Source organism: Mus musculus, chromosome 8 (assembly GCF_000001635.26).
Source record: "Mus musculus strain C57BL/6J chromosome 8, GRCm38.p6 C57BL/6J".
NCBI classification, from domain to species: domain Eukaryota; kingdom Metazoa; phylum Chordata; class Mammalia; order Rodentia; family Muridae; genus Mus; species Mus musculus.
In genome coordinates this window covers 94,471,968-94,498,535 of record NC_000074.6, presented here as the reverse complement: position 1 = coordinate 94,498,535, position 26,568 = coordinate 94,471,968, and the positions used below count along the sequence as shown (strand labels likewise).

Sequence of the window (26,568 nt, the reverse complement as noted above, 5' to 3'; positions counted from 1 at the left end):
ATCAGAAAAGAAGCGAGTGCCCACAGGCAATGAAAGCAGCCTCGTACATGTCCAGAGCTCAGCCGAGCAGCTCTTGCTGCCACTATTAATGCTGTGATTTAATTTCCTGTTGTATTTTTCCATCTCAGCTGTGGCTGTTTCTTCCCAACCCCCCCTCTGCTAGAAGCATATTTAAAGTAAATCCTTTTTAAATTCTAACCAGTCTGCACTGAAATTAGAAAACAGAGTTTTAAATACTTTGACGGATGCTGCTTAAATTCCTCCCCTTTGACAGAGTTAGAGGGTGACCTTTAAAAGCATGGCATGTGACATATACATGGCCTACATCTGCTTGGGTCCTTCGTAGTGGTAGGTGACCTTTCCATAAGCAACAAAAAGCATGACTGACTATTGCCCAAACTCCTCCCATCCTTCATGAGCTTCTGAGTACATGGCCTATTTGAGTCCCAACCCGGAGCAAGAGCTGACATACGGACCCTGTCGTTAGAACACAAAACAGATCCAGAGGAGACAACGCCTTTGGGTGGGGTTGGATGAGCTGAGTCTCAGATGTGTGAGATGAATTGATGTAGTGGTGGAGAGAGGAGAAGAGGATGAGGAGAAGAGCCCTGTCGAATACAGCCTGGGGGATATGATCAGCTGGGTAGTAGGACTGGAAACCTGGACTTACTGCAGCAGGCTGAGCTGAGGCAGCTGGGGCAGGCACTGCAGCAGGATCTTCAGGCTGTCATCACTCAGGGACTTGCAGGACAATCTGTGAAGCAAAGGATTTGATGAGGTGGGGGAACCTTCTAGAAAGTGGACAGCATGGCCACTTCACAGCCAGAGCCTTCAGGAGAGGAGAGGAGATGCGTTGCCAACAGCATTCTCCTGGGTCAAGCCAGATGTGTCTTGGAAACACTGGATGGAACAAATAAAATTGTTTTATTCCGTGTGTCTTTACCAAGCTGCTGGACACTTTGGATTTCCAAGGGACTGTAGGGCAGTCTCTCCACAAACTCCATGGACTGGCAGGATTGTAAGTAGAGGGTCACCCCAGCAGGAATGAAACAGATGGAGCCTGTGAGCCATCGTTCCACTGGAGGGATGTAGATTTCTGTGGCCCATCAAAACCCACCAGTCACCGCATTGCAGGCGCAGACAATGTGACAGAACAGGAGACAGTCCTAACATCTGCCCTTGGGCCACTGTGTGTCCTGAATATCTAGAGAATCACATTCAACCTCCACTGAGGGTCTGGAGGCACTTCCTGTCCCCACTTCCTGTCCTGTTCCTTTGGGCTGGGGTTCTCTCCTGCCTTCACTCCCTCTGCCCTCTGCTCTTTCTCCTCTATCCCTTTCCCTTTGTGCCTTAAGAGCCTGCTGGCCTCAGTCCTGCTCTACTCATTGGTTGGCTGGGAGGAGGGGGTAGGTAAGGGATAGAGGGGCTCAGACTAGCTCTTTCTGTCCCCACCTGGCCAGGACTCAGGGCAGTGTCTTGAGTGGGATCTTTCACTGAGGGTCTTTTCACAGCACCTTCCCATGTTCCCCACGTCCCTAGCCCACAATACTATGGCCTCTGGGTCTACACAGATTTTTTTAAAGCAATGGTCATATGACCCATTTTGACTTATTACAGGTCCCCAGTAGGTAGAATGAGAAGTGGGTAAGCAGCAGGGAACTGACCACCTTTTCTGACCTCCAAGCAAGTCCCAGGACACCCAATCAATGCTGGGGGGGAGGGGACCCTGAGATATGGCTTGTGCGCAAAACCCCCAGCTCTGCCTGTCTTTCTTATGGATTCTAGGCAGTGCCTGCAGCCCCAAACCCTGTGCGCACCCTACAGCCTCCTATTCAGTGGGTGCCTAACAGGTAGACAATGCTGGAGTGCTTTGGGTAGCATTGCTGTGACAACACAGGAGAGCCTAGTGTAGCCGTCTGCACATATCTAGATGGGCTTGCAGTGCTCTGCTGAAGATGGCCAAGGTGCGAAAGCCCGGAAAAGCAAGCCCTCTGCAGAAACACCTCAGGCACGGCCACCGAATACTGAATGATGCTCTGGATAATTTTAGGACTTTATTGTTAATATCTGAGGTTCGATAATATTTTTGTGGTTACATTAAGAATAAAAACGCAGGGAATGGTGGGGCATGCCTTTAATTCTAGCTCTTGAGAGGCAGAGGTAGGTGGATCTTTGTGATTTCAAGGCCAGCCTGGTCTACAAAGGAAGTTCCAAGCCAGCCAGAGCTACACAGTAAGATTTTGTCTTTAAAAAAATTTAGATCAATAAACATAAGAGTATTTAAAACTTTCCATACTAAAAATATTTACAAGTAAAATTGTAAAGTATCGAGCCATAGCTATACAGAAAAACCCTGTCTTGAAAAACCAAAAAAAAAAAAAAAAAAAGAAAAAAATTGTAAAATATCTGGAAACAACTTTAAAATAATTATGTGTGCATGTGTTTGTACATGAGTACATACTGTGTGTGCACATGAAATTTTCTGTTTTCTTTTTTTTAGACAGAGTGTGGATGTGTAATCCTAACTGGTCTAGAACCAACTATGTGGCCCAGATGGGCCTCAGGGGGCTTCTCCACTGTAATGCCTTAACAAACACACAGTGTAGCAGATGCTGACTCTCTGTAACTTTTTTGAAACATTGTCTAAACTTATTCTAAAGGAATTTGTTTAAAAGAATCAGTTGGGGAGGGTGACATCTGAGATGCTCCCTGGGACCTATGTGGTGACCTGCGAGAACCGATAACCATGAACTCCACTGAGTTCCACTGAGTTCCGAGAGTAAGCACCACAGCTCGCACACCCTCGTATGTACACAAAATAAATAGAATAAGCTGTAAAAAGAAACAGTGAACTGAGGACTGGTGAGATGGCTCCAAGGGCAAAGATACTTGCTCGCTGCCAAGCCTGACAACTTGAATTCAATCCCTGGGATATGACTCGTGAAACTTCTCCTCTGACCTCTGAACACACACTGCACGTGTGGGTACAACACACCCCCTCCCATCCCCAAACAATAAGTGAATAAATGTAATAAAATGCTTTTAATGAATTGGACTCACACGACCTGACCCTGAGAGAAAACCACACTGTCACTGAATAGTAATTAGCTGCAGGGAGATCTCCCATGGCTGGATTCAATCCTTTCAGACGATGCAAACCCCTCTTTCTGGGTGTGTTTTGTACGGAGAAGTGCATAGGAAACACACCTGAGGTCTACACGGATTAGCTTGTCCAATGGTCTGGAATTGATTTGAGGTGGAGCCAGAAGTCAGGGCATGAGGTTGCTACAACCTGGGAAAGCAGGTTTGATGCAGGTGAGACTATAGGCTCACTAATCGGAAAATCCAAAATCCAAAGTCTGTAATAGTTTGAGCGCTGATGTCACACTGCAAGTGGAAAATTCCAGTCCTGACAGGTCCCAGCCCTAAGTGCAGCAGGTCCATTATAGAAACGGGATATTGCTTTCAGAGGGCTTACACGAAACGAGTGAATGTTGTGTTTAGACCCGGTTCCCTTTCCCAAAGTATCCCATTCTGCATATGCAAACATTCCAAAATCTGAAGAAAATTTAAAACCCTTCCAGTCCTGAGTATCTTGGATAAGAACTACACAACCAGAAAGTAAAAACATAGTATACAATGAGCGAGAGGAGGACAAGACTGTGACAAATGACACCATGATTCGGTGAGAGGACGGGTTTGCTTAGCGAGGGGCTCCAGCCTACAGTTTTTAAAAAGGTTATTCTTGTATAAGAATCTTAACACTGACTCCCAAGGAAAGGCTCAATGTCTTGTTCACAGAAGTAGAAACTGAAGTACAAGGACTCAGCCAGCTTCCATGTGGCTGAGAGAACTCCTGGTTATGGTCAAGGGCCTGGTTGTTCTGAAGTGTGAGGTATTTCAGGGACAAGGGGTTCAAAGGTGATGAGATTAGCCATAGAGGCAGGATGAAGGAGAGACTTGTGTGGGGCTCTGAGACAGAACTCCATGTGGTCCAGTACTTGAGGCTCCTGGGAGAGGGCCTGACCACTGATGGGTCTCATAACTGGCAGAGTAGGGCTGATTGGTCTGGTGGAAGAAGGCCGTCAAAGATTTATCAAGTCTCCCCTATAAGCCCTCACCCAGTTTTCTGCACAGCCACCCAGCCACCCTGTGCACTCCGGGTTTTGTCTTATTACTTACTGGACTTCCAGAGGCCCTGGGCTCTTCTCCAGAGTGGCACAGAGGAAGGTAAGGCTCGTGGGTTCCAACTGACACTCTTGAAGGCTGAGAGAGGGAAGAGGATGGGGCTTCAGAGAGGACCCTTCTTCTATCAGACACCCTCCCCAGAACTGCAGGCCTCAGGTGCCTCTCCTATGCCCCGCAGAGCACACTCCCCTTCCCAACTCTCCTGTGACCAGCCATCACGATATCTACATCAAAGCTGCTCCACGTGGTGACTCCTCTCTGTCCACCACCTCTGCCGGAGCCCAGGCCTCATCTTCACTCACCTGGATTCCTTATCACCTCTGACTTCCACTCTCGATGTCACAATCCATCACCACCCTCTGAGGGTCTCACCTTTTTTTTAATTTGTAAAATGTGTTTTGCCTGCATGCATACACATGCACCAAGTGCATGCCTGCTGCCCACGGAAGACGGTGTCAGACCCCCTGTTATTGGAGGTAGGGATGGTTGTGACCTGCTGTGTGAATACTGGGAACCGAACCCAAGTCCTCTGCAAGAGCAGTGAGTGCTCTTAACTGCTGGATCCTTTCTCCAGTTCGTGTTTGATCTTTCAACACTGAGAATCTAATGGGGCCTCCCCACTGCTCAAAATCCACTGCTTAAAGCCCTCAGTGGTTCCTTAGTACCCTTAAGTAAAAACTGAACACCCCGCCCAAGCTCTGCTGCTATGTGCTCTAGCTACACTGCAATGCTTCCAGACGTGCCCTCATCCTGGCCTTTGTTCATGTTGCCTCTCCTGCCTGGGGCATGACAAGTTCCCTCTGAATAGCTCTGTTGGCACCAGCTTAGGCATCTCTTACTTAGGCAGCTCTGATGGGAGAATGCCAGGTCTCAGGAAGGTCTTCTAGCCCCTTGTGGCCTAGTTGGGAAATCCCCTAGATCCCCTTGTGGCCAGACTTTTCTGGAGTATGACATAAACCCCTTTCTAGAAATGAAAGTCTCAAAAGCAGACAGAGAGAGAGTCAGGGTGGGGGAGAGTGGGTTTCCAGTGTGTTTCAGAGATATGACAATCTTCTCTTAGGAGAGTGTCAGGCCTTAGCTCCACTGAGGTGATCCAAAGGGCCCAGCAACCCCCAGAGCTAGGTCCCCTGTCCTTTTCTTTTCCCATCTCTCAAACTCTTTTAATTTATAACCCCGAGCTCCTGGCTCTGCCCAATCCCTGACCCCTAAAGAAAAGTGGGAAACAGTACCAGAAGCTCCGGGAGGTGTACCGCTGACTCAGCTCCAGTACCTGGACTCCAGTCTGGAATTTTGGTTCTAGTGCATCCCTTGGAGGGGGAAAAGCATAGCAAAAAGAAAGCTTGAGCCACACCTGGGGGGCTCCCACGCCCTCAGGACTTCCACACCTGGAAGGGATCTGGAGATTTGATTCCAGCCAGGCCCCTCATTGTTCAGGTGGAGGAACTGAGATCCATGAAAGGGAAGCTGGGGCGAGGAAAATCAACAATTCACACCCGTCCAGGGCAGCCCCCAACCAGGTGAGTGGAGACAGAATGGAGTGCCTCCCCTGCCACCACTTTGTCAAAACCGTATTTCTGTCTCCCTGATCCACAATTCTTTTGCCCTGAGATCCCGCAGAGACCCTAAGCTAGGGAACCAAGAGCACCTAAGCCAGGGGCTAGCCTGGCTTCTGATCGCCTGCGTTAGCTGTGGTGAAGTCACTGCCCAGCTGTGTGGACAGCCTCCAGGGTTCGGGCCATGACGCCTGTTGCCACCAGGGGGCAGCTGGAAGAGCCTGTGAAGTGCTAAATTGGAGTTAGCCTGGTTTTGCAGGGGCTTGCTGACTAGTTAGCCAAGCTGCCCCAGAGACCTCGCCAGACCTGGCGGTCATTCTTGGGCACCAAAATGTCTGTCAGGGTGGAGATTGTGCATCCACAAGAAGCAGGAATCAGAGCTACAGGCTAGCTCGACTGCCCAAATCTCCTCTCCTCACCTGCTGGTCCCAGCTCCTCGAAGGAAGATGCAGTCACTCTCAAGGCTAAAAGCGAAGAGGAGGAAGCTGGTTGAGAAGAGGCCAAGGGTCCCCTCCCGAGAAGGGCTTAAGGGACCAGGAGATAGCCTGCCACCCAGGGACTATAGTAACAATGGATCAATCGACAGCCACGGTTAGTCTTGGTTGCAGGGCTCTTGGCCTATTATTTCAGCGCCCTCTCGTGGTAAAGCAGGAGAGAAGGCAGGCTTCCATGCTCTATCCAAATAAGGACATAAGAACCCTAACGTTAAGGACCAGCATTGGCCACCTGCCACCACACCTCTATTCTTAGGATTCTCAGGGAAGGAGGAGAAAGGCAGAGGGTTTTTACAGGCTTTTTATATGGGGGAGATCCAGGGCTGTGGGTTGGCTGGTGCCTTCCCCTCCAGCTTCATAAACTCTGGAGATGCCAGTTAAGCCAGTCCCTGAGCCCCGAAGGCCACCAGCCAGCCCCTAGTTTGCTCAGGAGTATCTAAGGACAACCTGGAGGGTAAGGGAGAGTGGAAAGATGTTTGTCCCAAGGAGAGTTTGGAGAAATTTGATTGTTCCTGGTACCATGGAGCCACAAACTTTACTGATTCATTCATTCATTCGTTCGTTTGTCCATTCGTTCATTCATTTATTTCATTCACTAATCCTAGCACACCTTCACTGCACCTGGTATCATCTAAGATCCTGAGGATGACCCCAAATGACCTGTAAAAATGAGGCCTCAGCAGGGGCTTATGAGAGGAGGGAGAGGGTGGGGGACAGGGCAGCCACTCACCTGACATCTAAGTGGAACACCCACTGCAGGGAAGACAGACACTGGACCAAGCTAAAGACAGCATCCATGGACAAGCCATTCCTGCTGAGGCTGAGGATCACACAGTGACAGTGGTGAAGGACTCAGACACGCTCTCTGAATTTCAGAGCACAGGGCCAGTGATGGGAGTGTCTCTGGCCGCAGATGGCAGACCCCAGTGAACCCCCAGGTGACCATCACAACCCTCCCCCCCAACTTCACTGCACAGCTGTGGAGATGAGCTAGGCAGGTAGGAACTTGCTCAAGGTGACAACTGGAGCCCAGAGCGCCCTCTGAACTCTATTTTGCCGCCTGATAAGGGAATGGCGGGACTCAGGGTAAATTAAAAATGGGAGGAGACTCCTTAACAGGAGCGGGAGGAAAGCTATCTCTTCTCCAAGGAGACACAAAGGAGCTGCTTGGAGAAGGCCTGAAGCAAACGGCGGGGCCCTGAGTTCTTTGAAGTAAGTCAGTGTTTAGTCAAGCCAGGGGGAGGCCTTGTTGAACACTTGCCTGTGTGTTGCTGTGGGAAGAGGGCTCATACGCACTTTCTGGTTACATCTTTACTGTATCCAGAAGAAGACCCGAACAACCCCTCTCACTGGTGGGAACCCAGAGGCCTTGGGGGGTGGTTAGTTGCTTACTTCAAGGACTTCAGGGGACCCAGTCCTGGGAGCAGCTCGGTTAGCAGGATCACTCCTTTGCCCCCCAAAGAGTTGTCTGATAGGCTGGAAAGGAAGAAGCAAAGGTTAGTGGAGGATGTAGGTTCTGCTTTGGCAGCAGTGTGGTCACCTGGTTCCTGGGACCAGGAACCCAATCTAAGCACTACGTCACAACTCTGCACTTCACACACGGGACACTTCCATCCCCCTACCCCCACCATTCTTTCTAAGATTTGTGGTCTTCTGGGAGCCAGACATGGCTGCAAAGGGCACCAGTGTGAGATGTATATTTGGAAAGAAAGTCACTGTCCCTCCCCCCTCGCCCCCCAGGTCTCTGAAGGGTCTCTGATGTCAATGAGAAAGAAATCTGGGGATCAGACTCTTCAAAAGAAAACAGGACACCTGCATTCTATCACCAAGCAACACTCTACTGTCCCCACCGCTGCCTTTCTGGAATCAAATACTCACTCAAGATGATCCAGGTTGTGGGTCTGGCAGCTGGCTCTCAGTGCCTCACAGAGCGTCTCTGTGTGCTTGGCCAGGAAGCCACAGTGTGTCAGCCTGCAAGGGGCAAGACCCACACAGCTCTGCAGTGCCCACCAGACACTGTATCCAGAGGAAAGCTGCCCCTAGTGGGCAGAAGGGTGGGATTGTGGTACATGGCATTGAGAAAGGCAGGAGGACTAACACACAGCATGCCCCAAATAGCAGAGAGGCATAGGGCTGGGGTTGGAGAGAGAGAGAGACAGAAATAAACAAGAGAGCAACAGAGACAGACAGGTTGAAATAGAGACAGAGACAGGTAGAGATTGCATCAGGGGTAGTTAGAGATAGACATAGGCAGAGACAAAGAGACACAGAGTGACAGTGGCAGAGACAGATAGGGACAAAAAGCAAAGACAGAGGAGAGATAAGAATGAGGACCTTGGAGAAAGAAACAAACTGTGAATGAGATAGGCAAGGAGAGAGACAGACAGACCAACCGACCGACAGACAGGCAGGCAGGCAGGCAAAAAGAAGGTGATGTTGATGGGAAGATGCAGAGCTGAGGGGAGCCCAGGCTGATGCCCAGAACTGGGGATCAGAGGCTCATGGCTCCCCTTTTCTCAGTTCAGAGTCTCTCCAGCCCAGGGTGCAGGGTACAGGATAGGGCTGCCTAGACAGTAGGAGGAGACGGAGGGATGGGCTATGCAGGAAACAAGAAGTTGACAGCCATAACTCCTTGACATGGCAGGTTGTGGTGTCTTCTGGGGAGCCTTTGAGACAGGCTTAAGGCTTGGGGACAAGGAAGGGAATATTGCCATTGTACCTGATCCTTCGAGATCTCTGGGACAACTCGGAGGTCACAGGAGACACGAAGCTGATAAGTGGTGCCCTCCTGGAGGAACACATAGCAAGGCCAGACTCAACACATCTTGCCTCTGGTTCCAGGGTCCATTGCCAAACTCACTGTCAACCTTTCAGTCTCGGTGCTTAGCCAGGGTCGTGAGACTTTAGTCTGGCATGTGACTGGGGCTAGCCTCTCTCTGGGACTAGTTTGGCACATGTGAGTTGTCTCAGTCTAGTGCTAGCTAGCTGTACACTTACATTGAGTAAGTGCTCAATTCACCTTGGTTATGGTCACCATTAATATCATTGTCATTATCACCACAGGGGATGGTAGAGATGACAGATCCCCTCCCACCAACCTTCAGAGTTCAGACCCTATGCAATATGCAATAGCCTGTGATTAGACACACAAGACACAGAGCTAAGCCTCTGGCCATGTGCTGCAAGTCCCTCAAAGGAGGGAAACATATACCCCTTTGCCAAAGGAAGGTAGGAGTTCTGGCCATATCAGAACGCCATGCCAGACAGACTACTCTCAATATTTAGGCTAAAACCTTAAGCTTCCATTGAATAATTATTGTCTAGCCATCCCAGCCTGGCCTGGCATACCAGTAGTCTGCCCTCTGCTCCTTTTTCATCAGACCCATGTCTCCCGCCACACCTGCTCACTGCCTGACCCATGGTGAATTCTTGATCAGTATTTCAGACAGGATCTCATGTATCTTAGATGCCACCATGTTTGACTTGTACAGTGTGGGGAAACTGAGCCCAGGGTTCCATGCACTATCACACAAACACTCTGTCTTCTGAGATACAGAGATAGGCCTACTTTGTGAGTTCCTATCTAGGTCTTCCTGGGTCAGGGAGGGCACATCTCCACCCCAAAGAGGTGCACATACTGGGTCCTTACCCCTTGCAGCTCCCCTCCTGCTCCCTCGGCTCCTGGGCAAATGTGAGTACCACGGTGTTGTTTAGCAGGCTATGGAGAAGAGACGGGTAAGGGAAGGTTACTGGCACCACTAAGGCACCACACCTGCCCAAACTAAGCCCCTTCCTATGACTTCCTATGAGGCTGTGAAGTGTGATGCTTTCCTGCTACAGAGGCTTCAGGGTTTTCCTGTTCTGGTTTGTCTCTCAGTTTACAGCGTGCCCTCTCTGCCTTCCCTGGGTGGGGTGGGGGTGGGGGTTTCCTCAGATCCTTGCAACACTTTGGGATGTGGGTGCTGTCTCCCATGACATGCTGTATATCTCAAGGATCACTGCGAATGAGGCCCCCAATCTACTATGTGAGAGAATCTGGCTTCCCTCCAGCCCTTTGAGGGGTGCATGAAGCAGACCCTTCATACAGCTGAGAACCAAGAATGAGGCTTTCAGGAAAGCACTGACATTCGTTCACATCTGTCCTCTGCCCCTCACACTGATAGAGATAGGACTGTGGTTGGACCAGGGGGCAGGAGGTCACAAGTCACTTGGAGATTGTTCTCAGGAGAAGCTGGGAGGAGACCAAAGGAAGTTGAAAAGAAGAGGGCCCACAGGAGCTGGGGACACACAGGGCACTGCATAGTTTGTACCAAATGGGGCGAGGAGCGAGAGAGTTGTTCTCTCGGTCTCTGTTACTGCCATTCCCAGCTGGCTCCATCAGCCCCAGGCAGTTCTCCAGAAGAGACACCCACAGCACCGAGTGCCAGCTTTGCAGGCCCCAGCCGCATCTTCTGGGGGTCCTTAAGGCTATGGGGAGCTTCAGAAAGTATGAGGAGACACCCCTGAGCTCTGGGCATCAGGGATAAAGTGAAGAGATGGTGCTCTGTTGAGATTCCCACCTGATGTGCAGGTCTTCCAGGGTCCCACATGTGCTCATGGCTTTCAACACATAGGTCACCCCAGTCTGAGAGAGGCCATTGTCGCTGAGGCTGTGGAGGAGAGAGGAGGCGGTGTCAGCAGGCAGAAAGCTCCTGTCCTTTCATCGTGGCTTGAAAGTTGTTAGGTGTCATGTGTCCCCAAGCAGTGTCCCTCTGAGAGTTCTGGCCGTGCAGGCCAAGGGTTGTATGGCCCCCACCCAACCCCCCATCACACACCAACACACACACACACTCAGGGACTCAAGTTTTCTGGCTTAACCCATTGAGTACTGCTTCTGGGTTCTCCCCTCTCTGAGCTTCAGTTTTGCATTCTATGGAGTAACATGGAGGACTGGCAAGGTTTTTGGACATGCACAGTCCCATTTTAACTCCATTTTACAGATGGAGAAACTGAGGCCAGAGACATTCTATTACCTTCCCAGGGTTTTTAAAGTTATGAAGTGACCCAGATAAAGCTGAAGTCCAAACCACTTTTCCTGACCTCACTACTCCTTACCCAAATAGGATCCTAAAACCCCAATACAACCCAACCATCTCTATCCCAGCTCCACACCACTGTACACCCTGATTTCTCAGATCACCACTCCAACAATTTACACCTGCACCTCAACCAAACATGTCACATTGTCCGCTAATGTCTTGACCTGTCTGCACAGTACCCACCCAGTCAGTACCTCAGCTCTGGCCCATGCAAGGCTCCAGCCTTGCCAGTTGTTGCAAGGACAGACCTAGCTTGTGAGCCAGATGTGCCATGGGCATGCTATGTGCTATGTGTGTGGACTTAGATGGTGAGCTTACTGGTGGTTCAGGGCAGAGGCCAGGGCAAAGTATAATCAACACCCAAACTTAGCTGGAGAGAGAGGAAGCTGGGTAGATAGATGCTGCTACTATTGCTGACCGTGGACATGGAAAGCAGGGTGTGGCAGGGACAAAAATGGGACTCTTCCTGGCTCCCCTTGTTACCCAACAGTGGGAAGTACAACTCACTCCAGTTTCTGGGCAATGTGAAGCTGTGAAGCAGCCTCTGCCACAAGTCGACAGCCATCATCTTCCAAATGGTTCCCTGAAAGACTAAGATAGAGGCACCATGGAGACTCTCTTGCAGTGCTCCCCCTCTCCCAACCCTGGCTTTAGTCAGACCATTGTTCTCATGAATGAACTTTATAATAACTAAAGACTGCCAGCTCCACATGTGGCAATGGCCTTGGTACTTACACACTTGTGGCACATTTCATACTCACAGTCTATGAAGCAGCAGCTAGTGTATCTTCATCTTACTGCTGAGTAAACAAGGCACAGAGTCCTTAAGGGATTTGCTCAAGAGTGGGCTTGGGTTTGAACCCAGACAAGCCTGCCTCAAAGGACCCCCTTTGACAATTCCTGTATTCTGCCACATGCATAATTGCTTCTTGCGATCACTTCCCTAATTCTGAGGATATCTGACCCAATGTAAGGTCAGAGAGGCTTGATTTTTTTTTTTTTTTAACTACTTGCTGGAAATCCCAGGAGTTCCATAGGGAGAGATCTGGGAAGCTTGTCCCTAGTAGTGGGAGTAACACAAAGACCTTGTGGCATAGAACATACCAGCCTCCAGAGGGAGCCAGTGTGCTTAGACTGGAAATAGAGTGAGGGTGGGGTTCGGGCAGGGGGGGAAGGCCTTAGAAAGGGGCTGTGGAGGTTGGGGCAGGTTTCTGGGTCCCGCAGGATTTGAGGATTTGGGCTTTACCCTGAACAGAGGGAGGGACTGATGGTGTAGGTGGCAGTGAAACTCTGTCTATTCTGCCAGGGAGAGAATGCCATGGTGGGAGCTGGGACAATAGTGAGGCAGAAGCTAATGGGTCACTAGGTGAGAGATGCGGGTTCTAACAAAGGAAGTGGATGAAGACACTGGAGATGAGCCAGGCTTGAGATTAAGTTGGATTGGCAGTAGGGGGGAACAGAGCTGAGAGGGTGGCTGGGGTCCTGTTGCAAGTGAGGGGACCAGGCTCAGTCGTGGCAAGGGGGTTAGAAATATCTCATGCCTTCATTTTTGTTTTAAAATTCTGGTATGTAAGTGTGTGTGTGTGTGTGTGTGTGTGTGTGTGTGTGTGTGTGCCACATGTATGGGTCCCTATGGATGCCAGAAGGCTCGGAATCCCTTGGAACTGAAGTTATAGGCAGTTACAACAGCCCAACATGGAAACTGAAACTGAAATCAGGCTTCCTGGAAGAGCCCCAAGCAATCAGCCACTAAGCCATCTCTGAACTGATTCTCGCTCTTTCCACCGTGTGGGCCCTGGAGCTTGGACTCAGAGTGGCCAGGCTTGGCAACAAGTGCATTTACCTGCTAAGCCATTTGCTGGCCCATCTTTGATACATTGTAATGCTGTCTCCCTTAGTGTTCCAATGAAACAAAGTAATGAACCAATAGATGATTGCCCAGACTCACCCTATGGACCATACCCTGAGCTGGGGCCAACTCACCCCTAAATACTTCACACTCTGGCTTTTAGATACAAAGTTTCTCTGTGTTGCTCTGGCAGTCCTGAAATTCGCTCTATATAGACCAGGTTGGTCTTGAACTCAGGAATCTCCCTGCCTCCCAAGTTCTGGGATTAAAGGCGTACGCCACCACCACCTGGAGACCCCACCATTCTGTCTTTACATCCCTTAGGAGACTTCCTGGGACTGTCTTGGTGGAGTTCCCTTCCTATCACTAGGTAATGACCACCACCAGTTCTTAAGCCATGCTCAGGAGACAGGCATCATGGGAACCTCTTTAGCTTGTAAAGAATGGGTTGCCTGAGTGCAGGAGGAGTCCCACTCTACTGATGGCCACAAAGGTAGTGGCAGAATTCACGAGGAGGGGCTGGGACTATCAGGCCAGATGCTTCCTTCCTGTTTGATCTTGAGCAAATTTACCTCTGTGCCTTAATTTCCTTCTCTATAAAATGTGGTCCATCACAGAGAGGAGATGATAAAACACACCCCTGACAGCTTCTAGCTGAGCCGCTGATACAGGACAGGTGACAGATATTCTGTCTACCATGGCCAGCTTCCCTGCCTGCTCCTGCCCCAGGCTTCCCACTTAAGGGTACTCACTTCACTTCCTCCAGCTGGGGGCTTTTCTGGAATAGCTCCACAAGGGCTTCTGCATCACGGATCCTGAGCTGACATTTCTGAAGCCTGGGATAGGAATGGAGGGTATCAGGAGAAAATCATGGTCCTTCCGGTTCTGAGTCAGGTGTATCCTGAGGGAACAGCTCTGGAATCTGCATACCTCTAAGTAGTGGGGTGAACCTATTCAAGGCACTTAATCTGTCTATGACTCACTATCTTCTTCTACCAAAGTAGAGAAACATGTGTTATTAGTGGGGCTCCTACAAGGGTTCCTATGAGGTACCAGACACAGACCTTTGAATACAGTACCCCACATATATAGCATGGGTCCGTTCAGCTGGAGTTATTGTTGATACAGTTGCTTATGTATGCCCTTTCCCTGTCCCTCCATTTGCTTCCCCTGTATTCCTTCCTGGATGTTCTTCCTCTTTTGGGAAAGGACCCTACCTCCATTATCCTTTGCCGTGGTACCTGAGTTGCAGGCTTCGACTCTGTCCTTCCTTCAGGCTGTCTTTGCCCTGTACATCTGATGCTCTGAAAAAGAACATTACACACTAGTCTGAGCTCAGGATCCCAACCTGATGGACTGGACCTCTTTCCTTGGCATCCAGGGCTGAAGATCCTGCGGCACCCCCATGATGAGTTTGTGCTAAAGGCAGTGGTAGAAGGTGCTTGGGCTGTACCGAGGCAAAGTGGCAGGAGCAAAGGGCTTGAGGTTTAAGGGAGCGTTAGTCAGATGTGGCTTCTCCTGTGTGTGACTGAGTGGTTTCCCCCACTTCACCCACCAGACTCTTCAGTTTTGATTTCCTAAGTTCATTATGATAACATCTCTTTGATGTGACATGGAGCATGTGCTGCCTTCCATAGGCAAGGCCAGGCAGTGAAGAGCTATAGCCCTTCCAGACTCTCTCATAAGGTAAAGAGAATGCGAGGGACTGTAGAGAAGCTTGGGCTATACCATAAGGCAATTTTTATAAACTTATAGGTTAGAATTGTCTAACATAGTGGTTCTTAGCCTGTGGGTCATGACCCCTCTGATGTGTGTCACATATCAGAGATCCTACCCACCAGACAGATATTTACATTATGATTTTTAACAGTAACAAAATTACAGTTATGAAGTAGCAACAATATAATTTTATGGTTGGGGGTCACCTCAACACGAGGAACTCTATTAAAGGGTCACAGCATTACCAAGGTTGAGAGCCACAGCTTTAACAGAACCTTTAGCTGTGACAGAAGTTTCACAGTGTCATCTGCCACAGGAGATACCTGCGGCCACTGCGCAGCCCTGAAAAAGTGGTAAATGCAACTGATGGACTGAAAGTCACTTCATTTGAATAGTCACAGTGACTGGTGGTGATCACATTGGACATCAGAGCTTTAGGCATCTAGGGGTGAAGTAACATTGACCCAACTGTGTCATGGTACAGATGAGGGACTGAAGCTGAGAGCAGAGAAGGGGTATAGCCTGGAGCTTAGCCAGGGAGGAGTGTGGGGAGGAGGGGTGTTTTCTCAGTGGCAGAAGTGTTCTTGTCTTCACCCATCCCAAATGTGTGTGTGGTAGGGGTGGAGGTGGGAGCTAGAAAGCCAGCTTTGAATGATGGTGGCATTCCAGAATTTGAAGTATGTTAGATGCACTTTTTCCTCCATTCCCAAGGCAGCCCTAAGACGTAGATACTATAATTTCTCCCTTTATCTTTTCTTCTGTTTGAAGAACTTTTCAGTGCATGGTATCGTCATGTCCTTCCTACAGGCCTGGCTCACTTTGACCCTAGGGATGCTTCTCAAGCCAGGGGTCAGGTGTACTACAGACACATGGGAGGAAGGGAAGACTCTTTGCCAGCCCTGAGCAGGAATGCACCCAGCAGCAGGGAGAATCTTACCACTCCATTTCTTGCTAGATTCTCACCCTCGACCTCCCAGTCTAGATCCCCTCTCAGGACTAGCTGGGGCCATGCCTCCCTAGCTACTTACCCTGATTGCTGTGTAGCTGTCTCTGTGACTGGGGACAGATAGAAGATGAGGTCCAATTCCCTACAGAGTCAGACATAAAGACTTGATAACCAGGAACTGGAAGTCAGAGCATCACTCCACTTTCCCCAGCTGTCACCAACCCCGTCCCAATTATTTAGGAAAAGCTTATTTGCTGATAGAGGAAACAGGAGAAATGAAAAGAGTGCCCCACATAGCCATACATCCTCTTCCACGGCAGCAAGCCTGCTTTTGTAAGGTCGGGAGGACAAGGTAGAAAGTCCCCCTCCCCACCCCCAACCCGTTTTGTTTTGTTTTGTTTCAGAACCATGGAGAGCGACACACACCTTATTCCTTTAGCTATGCCTGTGCTCCACCGATTTTGTTCACCCATCAATCCATGCATCTTTCCATCCACTTACTATTATTATGCACCAGACCCGAGGCAAATTCTAGCTGTGAAGTAAGCTTACTGTGGCATGCACACACAGATCTTATAAGGTAGGGGCCACCTCCTTTCCCATACTGCACTCTCCTGCCTCCAGACCTGGAATATCTGCTCACCTGACCTGCAGCTTCCTGACAGTAGGACATGTGATAGCCACTTTCACCAAAGACAGGAGGATTGACCTGGAGAAGCTGTTTCGGCTCAGGCTGTATAATTGTGGCATAGTGTCAGGGGTGGAAGCCCTTGACATGGTCTGCAAAGGAAGGTGTGACTTGGGCCAAAAAAGGGGCGGGGTTGGCTTGTGGTAAGACCACTTACTCAAGTTTCTGGAGCTTCGGCAGGGAGGGAAGCAGCTCCACAAGACTCAGCACCTCTGGGTCCTTGAGCTGGTTGTCATGCAAACTGCAGGGAGACCAAGACCCAATCCCTCAGCTGTGGGAATGGGCACTTGGAAGCCCCAGGTGGTAGGTGACAGCCTTATGAAATGAGGTCTACTCCCAGGGCTTAGGTGTACAATGTGCCTGAGTCTTGAGTTCACCAATGACTCAGGGGCTAAATGAGGTATTTCTGGGAGATTAAAGACTCTACTTCCAGTCTCAGCTCTGGCCAGAGCTCATCAGAGGTCATAACAACCTCTCTGACTTCACTGTCCCTACCTGGATTCCAGTTGGAGAGACAGATGGATAAACAGTGTGAGAATGGTTGAGAACAACAGGGGAAATTGAAATAAAATAAATGAATAAATAAATAAATGGGATGATGAGGACCAGGATTAATCTCACTCAAGAAAGACAGTTTCAACAAGATCAATGGTTAAAACCTTTCCAATCAGAGTGACCACTGCCCAAAGGCACCCATTAGAGGTAACAGCAGGGACTGGCTAGCCTGGGTACCATTCTGTAAGTGCTGTATCCTACTTCCTGGGTGAGCCTGCTTGGATTCAGGGGTTCCCTTTCTGAATCTCAGGAAGGAGATTTATATAAGATGAAGGATTTTGCTGAGACTGTGTCTCCTAGTAATGTCAGAAGCTACAGTCATAAACTTTCACCAACATGACTGACTAAACATGAGCTTAACAAAGACAGCATGGACAGACATGTTAAAGTGGACAAGGGAGAGTCCATGATACTTCAACCCTACACAAAGAATCACAGGCAACTGAGGGATGCTAAGAATGGGAGAAAAAGTTATTCCCAGGGAAGAGTATATCAATTGGTCATCCCATAGCAAATGGTCTGCCCTGGAAACATACCTACAAGTAACAAGTACAGAGTGAGTGGGTTATATTTAGGAATATATATGTATATATGTATATGCATACAATAACAATTAGTGAAAAAAGAGGTCATGAATCTGAAAGAGACTAAGGAGGGGTGTATGGGAGGGCTCGGAGGAGGAAATGGAAGGGAGAAATGATGCAATTATGTTATAATCTGAAAAACAAAATAAAAACTGAGAAAAGAAAAAATTAAAGTATTAAAAAAAAAGACTGTTCCACCTTTTTCTGGAGCAATCAATTAAGACACAAGCAAGAAGTATACTGTGGCTGGGCAGTGTTGGCATATGCCTTTAATCTCAGTACTCAGGAGGCAGAAGCAGGCGATTTTCTGAGTTCGAGGCCAGCCTGGTCTACAGAGTGAGATCCAGGACAGCCGGGGCTATACAGAGAAACCCTGTCTCGAAAAAAACCAAAAGAAGGAAGAAGAAGGAGGAGGAGGAGGAGGAGGAGGAGGAGGAGGAGGAGGAGGAAGAGGAGGAGGAGGAGAAGGAGAGGGGGAGAGGGGAAGAGGGGAAGAGGGGGAGAGGGGGAGAGGGGAAGAGGGGAAGAGGGGGAGAGGGGAGAGGGAGAGGGGAGGGGGAGAGGGGAGACGGAAGAGGGAGAGGGGAGAGAGGAGGAGGAGGAGGAGGAGGAGGAGGAGGAGGAGGAGGAGGAGGAGGAGGAGGAGGAGGAGGAGACAATTGTGCAGATGTGCTCAGCCAGTGTGTGGTGCATCTAAGTGCACCTGTGTGTACCACATACATACCCATCTGTGAATATGCATGTGACACATCCTTGAGTTAGGCTAGTGGGTACTTTTTTTGCAAGTGTGTCTCCAAGCACAGGAATGTGAAGTTGTGCATCTTATGTGGACCCACATTACCTGCCTTCTGCCTCAACACTGAATCCTTTTCCCTAGGCTCACAGAATAAGGGAAGGGAATCCCAAACTCTTGATCCCTCAAGGTGGCCCAAATATGCAGCCTGCTGGAGTCTGGGAGGTGTTCTTTTGGATTTGACCCACCTCAGTCTTGGACTGACATCCCCCTCTGTCGTTGGCTCCCATGGAATATGCAGGTCCCAGGAGTGCCCGAAGCACTGGACAGTGTTACTTCTCCTAGGCAAGGAAGCTCTCCTAAAGATCACTCACCTGACCTCCTCCAGCTGGGAACAGAGGGGCAATGTCTGTATCAGGTGGCTGATGCCTTGGGCTGTAATCCTACTTCCTGTTAACCTACAAGACAAGCAAGGGTGGTAGAGAGGAATGCGGATGGAGAAGAGGGTTGGCTAGGGTTCTGTATACGCAGGAGAAAGCAGGGAAGTGTGTGCCAGACATCTGCAGCTGCACATCTTGCTTGCAAGCCTCGGCTCACCCCAGCGTCTTCAGGCTCCCCATAGTAGGCAAACTCCTGCAGAGGGCTTCTGCAAAGGCATCCCCACACTTTCTGCTTTTAAAGCTGCAGGAGAGAAGCAAAATGGTCAGTGATGGGCAGAGCTTTAGTGACTGCTTGTGCACCATGGGCGGTGTCCACGGAGACCAATGGGCATCATTGTATCACGAGCCATCGCTGTAGTTGTTGGAGTAGCAAGAAGGACAGCTTAAAACATTGGCTTCATTATCTGCCAAATTAACTGTGCATATATAATGCAAATTATGGCAAGCAAACACACGTGTGTGCATGCTCATCACTCATGTGCACCTGTGACAACCAGAGGATGTTGGTAGTCTTTATTTATTTATTTATTTATTTAGTCTTTCATAGATCCCAAAACTCTCTCTTTAGCCTAGGGCTGGCTGGCTGACAGTGAGCTCTAGGAATCCACCTGTCTCTGCCTCTCAATGCTACAGTTACAGACACGAGAGGCTATGCTCAGCTTTTACATGGGTGCTGGGGACTTGAACTCAGGTCCTGTTGCTTTTACAGCAAGCCCTCTTACACACTGAGTTATCTCCTCAAACTCAAGAAACTTTCCTTAGAAACAGAAACAATAAGAAAGAGCTAATTATCAAAATGGGCCAAGACTTTAGCAGAGGGACATTTCACCTCACAAATTGATCTAAAATAATTCAAGTTTATATCAGTTCAAAACCAAGAGCATTCTCTTTCCTTAACCTCTTCTTTTAAAAAATGTTATCTAGTGTGTATTTATTTGTTTGTTTGTTTGTTTGTTTGTTTATTGTATGTGTGTGAGTTCACTGTAGCTATACAGATGGTTGTGAGCCTTCATGTGGTTGTTGGGGATTAAATTTTTAGGATCTCTTCTCGCTCCGGTTGGCTCCGCTCACTCTGGTCAACCCTGCTCGCTCTGGCCCAAAAATTCATTTATTATTATTATACATAAGTACACTGTAGCTAACTTCAGAAACGCCAGAAGAGGGCATCAGATCTCATTACAGGTGGTTGTGAGTCACCACGTAGTTGCTGGGATTTGAACTCAGTATCTTTGGAAGAGCAGTCAGTGCTCTTACCCACTGAGCCATCTCACCAGCCCCTTTAGTGTGCTTCTTTAATTGGAAAGGGGAATTTGTTTCTTTTATTTGATTATTTTGTTTTCCATGTTGTTCATCATCAACATGTTGTGTTCAACATTTCAAATATGTTTGGTATTAAAAGATTTCAAGTAATAAAACTACCTTAGCAGGCTGGGCTGCCTTGTTATACAATGTTGATATTATATACCGAAATGTCTAATATGTTTTCAGTCTATTGACACATATAATATACTTGGAAATAAAACCTGGTGCTGATTTGCAAGAGGAGAACAAGAACAACATAGAGTGATAGCAGAAAGTAGTTTTCCAGACAGAAATGACACACAGAGTGGCTTGTGGCTCTGTTTTCAGTGATGCAATATGACTGGAAGGGATGTGTCCTACATCTATGGTGATCTTTAAACATATTCCTCCTTCCATGACACAGGGGGTACACATGAGTCTGTCTTGATCCTGCAGCTAGGATGCCTGGGGGGATGCTGGAGGAAAGACTGGGGTCCCAGCATGAGCTCATGGGGGGTAGAGCTACCTACCAACTTGGACCACCTGCTTCTAACTTGTCTGTCACAGAGACATACACTGCAACAGGACTTCCCCTGACTGTATCTGGGAAGGTTTATTTCTGGGACTATAGCTTTGTGCTTTCTTTAGCTGATAGATACAGAGCCTTGGACCAGATGGCACATTGAGAACCCATCACTCTAACACATTCTCCCAATACCCTCCTGACTTGTGAACCCATTGCAGGTGTGGAGAAACACCCTTAAGGGAAGTAATACGTAACTTGTTCAAGGTCAATCAGTCTTGAGTTGCACAGCCCAAATCTAACACTCCAGTCCCTGATCGCCAGGGAGATATGAGAGTCAAGAAGTCACAGGCAAGAGTCAAAGGTATAACTGAACTCCAAGGGTCTGATCAAGGCTCAGTATATTGCACACTAAATGAGTACGGGACATGCTTTTTCTGAAAGTCAAGACTTGAGTCCAGTCTTTCTGCCAGACTGCTTGGCCTGCCATTCTCCAAAGCCCAATGCTTCCCCCACCCTTTCCAACCTCTTTTCTGACTTGACTCACCTGAGATTCTCCACCTGCCCACATCCTACCAGAGCCTCTGGGCAGTGGGGCTCCAGTGGGCAGCCGTCAAAATCCAGGTGAATGGGATCATCCCTGTGCTCCAAAATGTTAGCCAGTGCAGCCAGGTCTGCATGGGTCAGAGGGAAATTGTGGAAGGAGAGGCGGGAAGGAAGGCTTTGGGCAGTGAACCTCGCCAGCTCCAGATCCTGGGTCTCAGCCACACAGTGATACAACTCTATCATCTTTGGCCCTGTGAGTTTCCGGCTAGCCAACTTCCTTAGCACCTGGATCACAGCGGCCTGCCTGGAGCCCACCCAGGCTCTGTCTTGCTGAGCCAGTTGGCAGAGGAACATGTGGCAGGTGTGGGAGGCTAGGCCTGCCAGGAAGGCAGGGAGATGATCCGAGAGGCCCAGTCTACCTTTGGTCCTCAGCACCCAGTGGGAATTGAGGGTGACATACTCGACGAGTGTGTCTTTGTCCACTGTGTGACTGGCCATCAGATACAGAGCAGCAAAGAACTCCTGCAGGCTAAGGTGGACAAAAGCATAGCCTATTTCTTCATGCCCAGGGCGGGTGTGGATACAGAAGGAGGTCAGGAGGCTGTGGACAGCTCCAAAAGACATCAGTTGGGGAGAGATGTCTTCCACAGAGAAGACGACTTTCCCAGTGTCCAGTCCCCTAAGGGCCACCTTTCCAAAGCCCAAAATGGATGTGTCAAGCAGAGTCTCACTGGGGCTAAAAGTTTCCACCATCTGCAGGTACAACTGGGTTATGGTGGGCAGGAGGGCTGCAGACTGCCCTGGGGAGCTTCCAGGAAGCAGACGGCGAAGGCAGAAGCAGGTGACTGTGCACAACGCAGGTATTGCACACATACCCCGGAGACGTGCATTGGTTCTCATTTCCTTCAAGGCCAATTCCTGAGACAGAAGATCACTGAAGAAGCAGGTAACATACTTCTCTACTCGTAGCCCATCAAAGCCCCACATGTGTACCGTGGCTGCTTCTGTGGGCACACAGGAAGGCAGTTTCCCAGGACGGGAGGTGGTCATCACCCAGCAGCCTGGCAGGAGGTTCCCATGGCAGAGTTCAGAAAAGAGGGTGAGGGCCGAGCCTGCATTGTCAGTACCCACAGAATCAGCATGGAGAGCCTCATCCAACCCATCAAAGATCAGTAGGACTTCCTGAGCATTCTCCTTTAGGTACTGAAAAACAGCATCAGGCTCTGACTCTGGCATCAAGTACAGATCAAAGAGGAGCTGGGGCAGGGTCGGCAACTGTGTGATCATGTTGAGCTGGCGGAACTCAAACAGGAACAGAGCCTGGAAGCGGTCCAGCTGACCTTGAGCCCACCTCCAGCGGAGCCGATATGCCAGAGTGGTCTTACCCATCCCAGCCTTTCCCAGTAGTACTGTCACTCGAGGTCCCTTGTGAGCCTTGAAGCTGAAGAGATCCTGGATGCTCACATCAATGTTGTCGGCTGCTTCAGGGTCTCCTAAAGTGGCTCCCTCCTGAGCATCCAAGGGTGCTGTAGCCCGGCTCCACTGAAGAACTGGGGGGATGTAGGTCTGTGGGGAGTGAGGAGTAAGCCATGCTCCTGGGCACACACCACCATGCCACTGTTGGGCAGAGGTCTTCAGGAGCTTCAGATACTTCTTGGCCAACTCTGCAAGGGGCCAAGGAATAGTATGAGGGTAGGAGCTCTCACACTTGATACATGTCCCGGGGCTCTATGATCATCCTGCTGCTGTCTTTAGTCCACAGCTATGTGTACATGGGGAGAAGTGTTAAGGGCACAATGGAAAGTCTTAGGCTGTCCATATTTCCAGAGGAACTGGCTACACAGCATTATAGGCCCCCATAGCAGCCACTTATGCAGGGAGGTGGGGATGGGTCCTTGGGTCACACCTCTCTCTTCCAGGTCAATACAGGTGATGTAGTTTTCAGGAAGCTGGGTGTGGTGTTTGTTTTGCAACATCTATGGGAATTGGCTCTAACATGGCAAAGGCAAGGGCATCCTTGCCTCGAGAGGAAGCACCAACAAATTGCAGGCTTTGGACCAGTCAATCAAACCATGGGAACTGAGCTCTTGTTATGCCAAATGTTTTATTTCTTCCTTCCTAGGTCATTGGGAAGACTCGGCCCTGACCCCTTCCCCAGAAAGGACTGAGGTCGTGGTTTATTCTGGACAGGCGTGAATTTTCTGGTTATGCCCATGCCTAGTGGAGTGTGTGTGCATGTGAGAGCTGGGTTAAGGACTATTGCTAACCACAGGTCAGGGATGAAGGCTGCTTTATCTCTCCCCTTCCCTATAGCCTAGCTTCAGTGCCCTGTGTCCCCATGGCCTTCCTGCCTGGAAGTTCTCCAAGACACCTCCATCTCCTCCATCCTCTCTCATTCGCAGCATGCCCCGAGACCCAGGTCTGAGGTCACATCGGTTACTACCCTCATGCTCCCACAAGCTTGAGGACAGTTTGGAAGAGCCTAGATGACAAATCTGCCCTTGAAATAGCCCATCTCCACTGCTCATTCAGGACCTACAGTCTTTCTCTCTTGGAGTCTTGGAGAACAAGCTGCTGGGCCTTTTCAGCCCACCAGAATCTGTGATCAACCTCAGGGCAACCTTATCCTAGGCTGGGGTTCCTACTTCCATAACCCACCGAGCTGCTGCTTCTTGCTGTTCTTCCGACGGGGTGAGGACCCATAGCTCTGAAAAGGACGTTTGGCACCTGGAAAGAAAAAAAAGTAAGGACACGAGGGAGAAAATGTGGGCCAGGGCAACAGCTTTGGGGTGCTCTGTTCCACAGGTGGGCCCAGGCAGAGAAGTATGAGACACCCTAGGGTTGTGAGAAGGCTATTCCTATAGTTTCACCAGTAAGCTCCACGCTCTAAGCAGGCCCACAGCAGGGCATCCTAAGCACCATGCCTATTAGGGAAGGCACAGGTTCTGTGAGACTGAAGCTTCCAATTGTTTAGTTGAGCCTGCAACTGGTCCTTGTCTATATACAAATTCACAACATGATACCTGCCTTCCTGCAGTTCCATGAGGTTGGGACAGAGTCATGAGAACAGGCTCCCTAGGTGACAGCTGACAAGGAATCTGGAGGGGTGAGACCAGCTATACTCAGTCTCTTCCGGGGCTCCAAATTATATCCCTGTATTAAAGGCAGTGTGGCAGGCCTTGAAAGTCACAGGAAGGGATGAAACGGGGCTTGGTCCATGTGTAGGGTAGACATGGTGGTCACTGACCACCACTAGCGTAAGGTGAAGACTGAGCAGCTCAGCTGGAACCCCAAACCCTAGTCCCAAATCTCACCATGGTACAGCTGAGGTCCAGGGCAGCTCTCCTCTCCTGCCCCTAGCTGCTTAGAGAATTCTGTAAAACAGAGCAGGACATAGTCCATTGAAGAAGATGTGGGATACGGTGTCTTGAAGGTATTGGGTGCATGGGTAGCTCTGAGTGGTGTCTGTCTGGGAACAATCAGAGGTTCCATGGATGTAAAACTGATGCCTAGTCATCTGCCAGGGAAGCAGGCAGTGCGCTCTGCAGGCAGCAATAGACAGAAGTGTATATGTATATACACAGTGAGGATGTTTGTCTGCACACAGCACTTTCACCTTGGTGGTGCGCAGCGACTGGCGGCTCCGGGATGGCTGGGAAGGCCCAGCAGGGAAGGTGGCTTGGGGGTGGGGATGGGGCAGTGTCACCCCCAGCCCCGTCGCCTCTCTACCTCTCGGGGGAGGGGGCCCGGGGGACTGGATGAACTGTCCCCAATGCGACCCGGGTGTCATTGCGCTGTTGGACCCCGGGGGGCAGGCAGTCATGCCCCTGGCCGTCTGGGCGAAGCTGAGTGAGCACGCAAGGTCGGCAGCGATGTTGACTACTCACCAGACTCGTCTTGCAACACGGATCAATCTCTGTGTGTACGTGTTCACATGCATGTGTGTGCTGTCTGTCTGCTCATGTATTTATAAGTATGTTCCTCCCACCTCTACATTGGTAGAGCTCATGGATGAGTCCCCACTTTTTATCTAAGGACTCCTTGTCCCTTAGCATCCTGTGCTGCTCCTCAGTCCTATGGTCAAGAAAGTGCCAAACAGAGCAGTCAAACTTTCCTGCTTATTAGTAGAGGCTGTGGTCTCCTGGCTGCCCTGCAGAAGGAAGCCGTTTGGTCACTGAAGGCATTTGGAATGTATGTCCTCTGTGTGTCCTCTCTGTGTGACCAGATGGATCACTGTGGGTTCTGGAGCTCTCCAGGCCACAAGGCTGTACTGGCAGCCTTGAACCTCCCGTTTGAGCCCTTACCATCTCTTGGGCCCCAGATGCTCACTAGTGGTATCTCCATGTCCAAAGGTACATCAAGCTCGAAGCACAGATCATTGATGAAAGACTTCCAGGTGGCCATGCCTTGGGCGAACAGCCTGTTGAGCTGACGGTGGATGACCTCAGGGTTGGAGGGCTCATAGCTGCAGTCCAGGTCCATGGTCGGGAGGAAGGACCTAAGCTTGGCACTCAGCCATTCTGGGTTTTTGCTCAGCAGCCTCACAAGCCAGGCCCACAGGTTTTCATTGTTCAGTCGGATGCTCTCAGCGTCCATCAGAAGCTGGCCGTGCAGAGAGGAAGGAAAACAGGTGAACTGGGGGTAGGTGAGTAGGGGGCAGGCAGGCTGGGGTAAGTGGCCTTGGGGTGGGTGTGTTTATGTGCCCTTAGCCGAATGCCAACCGAATCTAGAATCATCTGGGAGATGAGCCTCTGGCTGAACTTGTAGAGGATTATCTGCACTACATAATTGATATGGGAAGATCCATCTTGGCAGTGGATAGCATAATTCCCTGGGCAGGGGATCCTGGACCATATGAAGTGAAGGAAGGGATCTGGGCACTAGCATTTATCACTCTCTGCTTCCTGACAGTGGATTCAATGTTTCAAGCTGTGGTCACATTGACTTCCCAGGTGATGGACTGCACCCTTGAGCTGTGAGCCAAAGGACTCCTTTCTCTATTGTTAGTGAATTCTATTAAAGCAACAGAAAAGTAACTTTGCCTCTCCCATGTATCTCCTCACAATCAACTTCAGAGATGGGCCTGCTTCTTATCCTTAACTATACTCTGGCTAAGCAGAACGCACTATCAGCTCATCAAAGTATATGGGTCTCTAAGGATGCTGTTCCACGGACCAGATGTGCTGCTTTCAGTCTGGGTTAACTTCAGGACAAAGTCATCTAGCCATCCCCTAATATTGTCCTTCCTTTCTTTCTTAGTAGTATAATTCCCAACTATTCCCTGGTCATCCAGAATAGATGTAGCTAGTTAGATGCAGCTGCATCATGGGAGGATTGGCCAGTGGGATGCAAGTCAAATGTTAACTGCCTTCCTTTGCTTCTTCCTGGTGA

The 26,568-nt window shown here is 49.7% G+C and overlaps 1 protein-coding gene across 6 annotated transcripts in view; it reads right to left on the bottom strand.

Annotated features, from left to right (window-relative positions):
* Nlrc5 (NLR family, CARD domain containing 5) overlaps positions 1–26,568 on the bottom strand; it is a 92,938-nt gene that overhangs the window by 28,737 nt on the left and 37,633 nt on the right. For 3 of the 6 annotated variants that reach the window (XM_006531162.3, XM_011248428.2, XM_006531163.3), the window contains 22 exons: positions 25,482–25,779; positions 24,492–24,551; positions 23,836–23,904; positions 21,179–22,841; positions 18,985–19,068; positions 18,762–18,845; positions 16,673–16,756; positions 16,471–16,560; positions 15,910–15,969; positions 14,404–14,466; positions 13,915–13,998; positions 11,821–11,904; positions 10,795–10,884; positions 9,885–9,953; positions 8,955–9,023; positions 8,114–8,206; positions 7,628–7,711; positions 6,966–7,055; positions 6,161–6,205; positions 5,418–5,495; positions 4,183–4,266; positions 671–754 (listed from right to left, as the gene is read on the bottom strand). In XM_006531162.3, coding sequence (XP_006531225.1) covers positions 671–754; positions 4,183–4,266; positions 5,418–5,495; positions 6,161–6,205; positions 6,966–7,055; positions 7,628–7,711; positions 8,114–8,206; positions 8,955–9,023; positions 9,885–9,953; positions 10,795–10,884; positions 11,821–11,904; positions 13,915–13,998; positions 14,404–14,466; positions 15,910–15,969; positions 16,471–16,560; positions 16,673–16,756; positions 18,762–18,845; positions 18,985–19,068; positions 21,179–22,841; positions 23,836–23,904; positions 24,492–24,551; positions 25,482–25,773 — 3,503 coding nt within the window. In that variant the 5' untranslated portion in view covers positions 25,774–25,779. The other 3 variants (NM_001033207.3, XM_006531165.3, XM_006531166.1) reach the window with 3 other exon arrangements.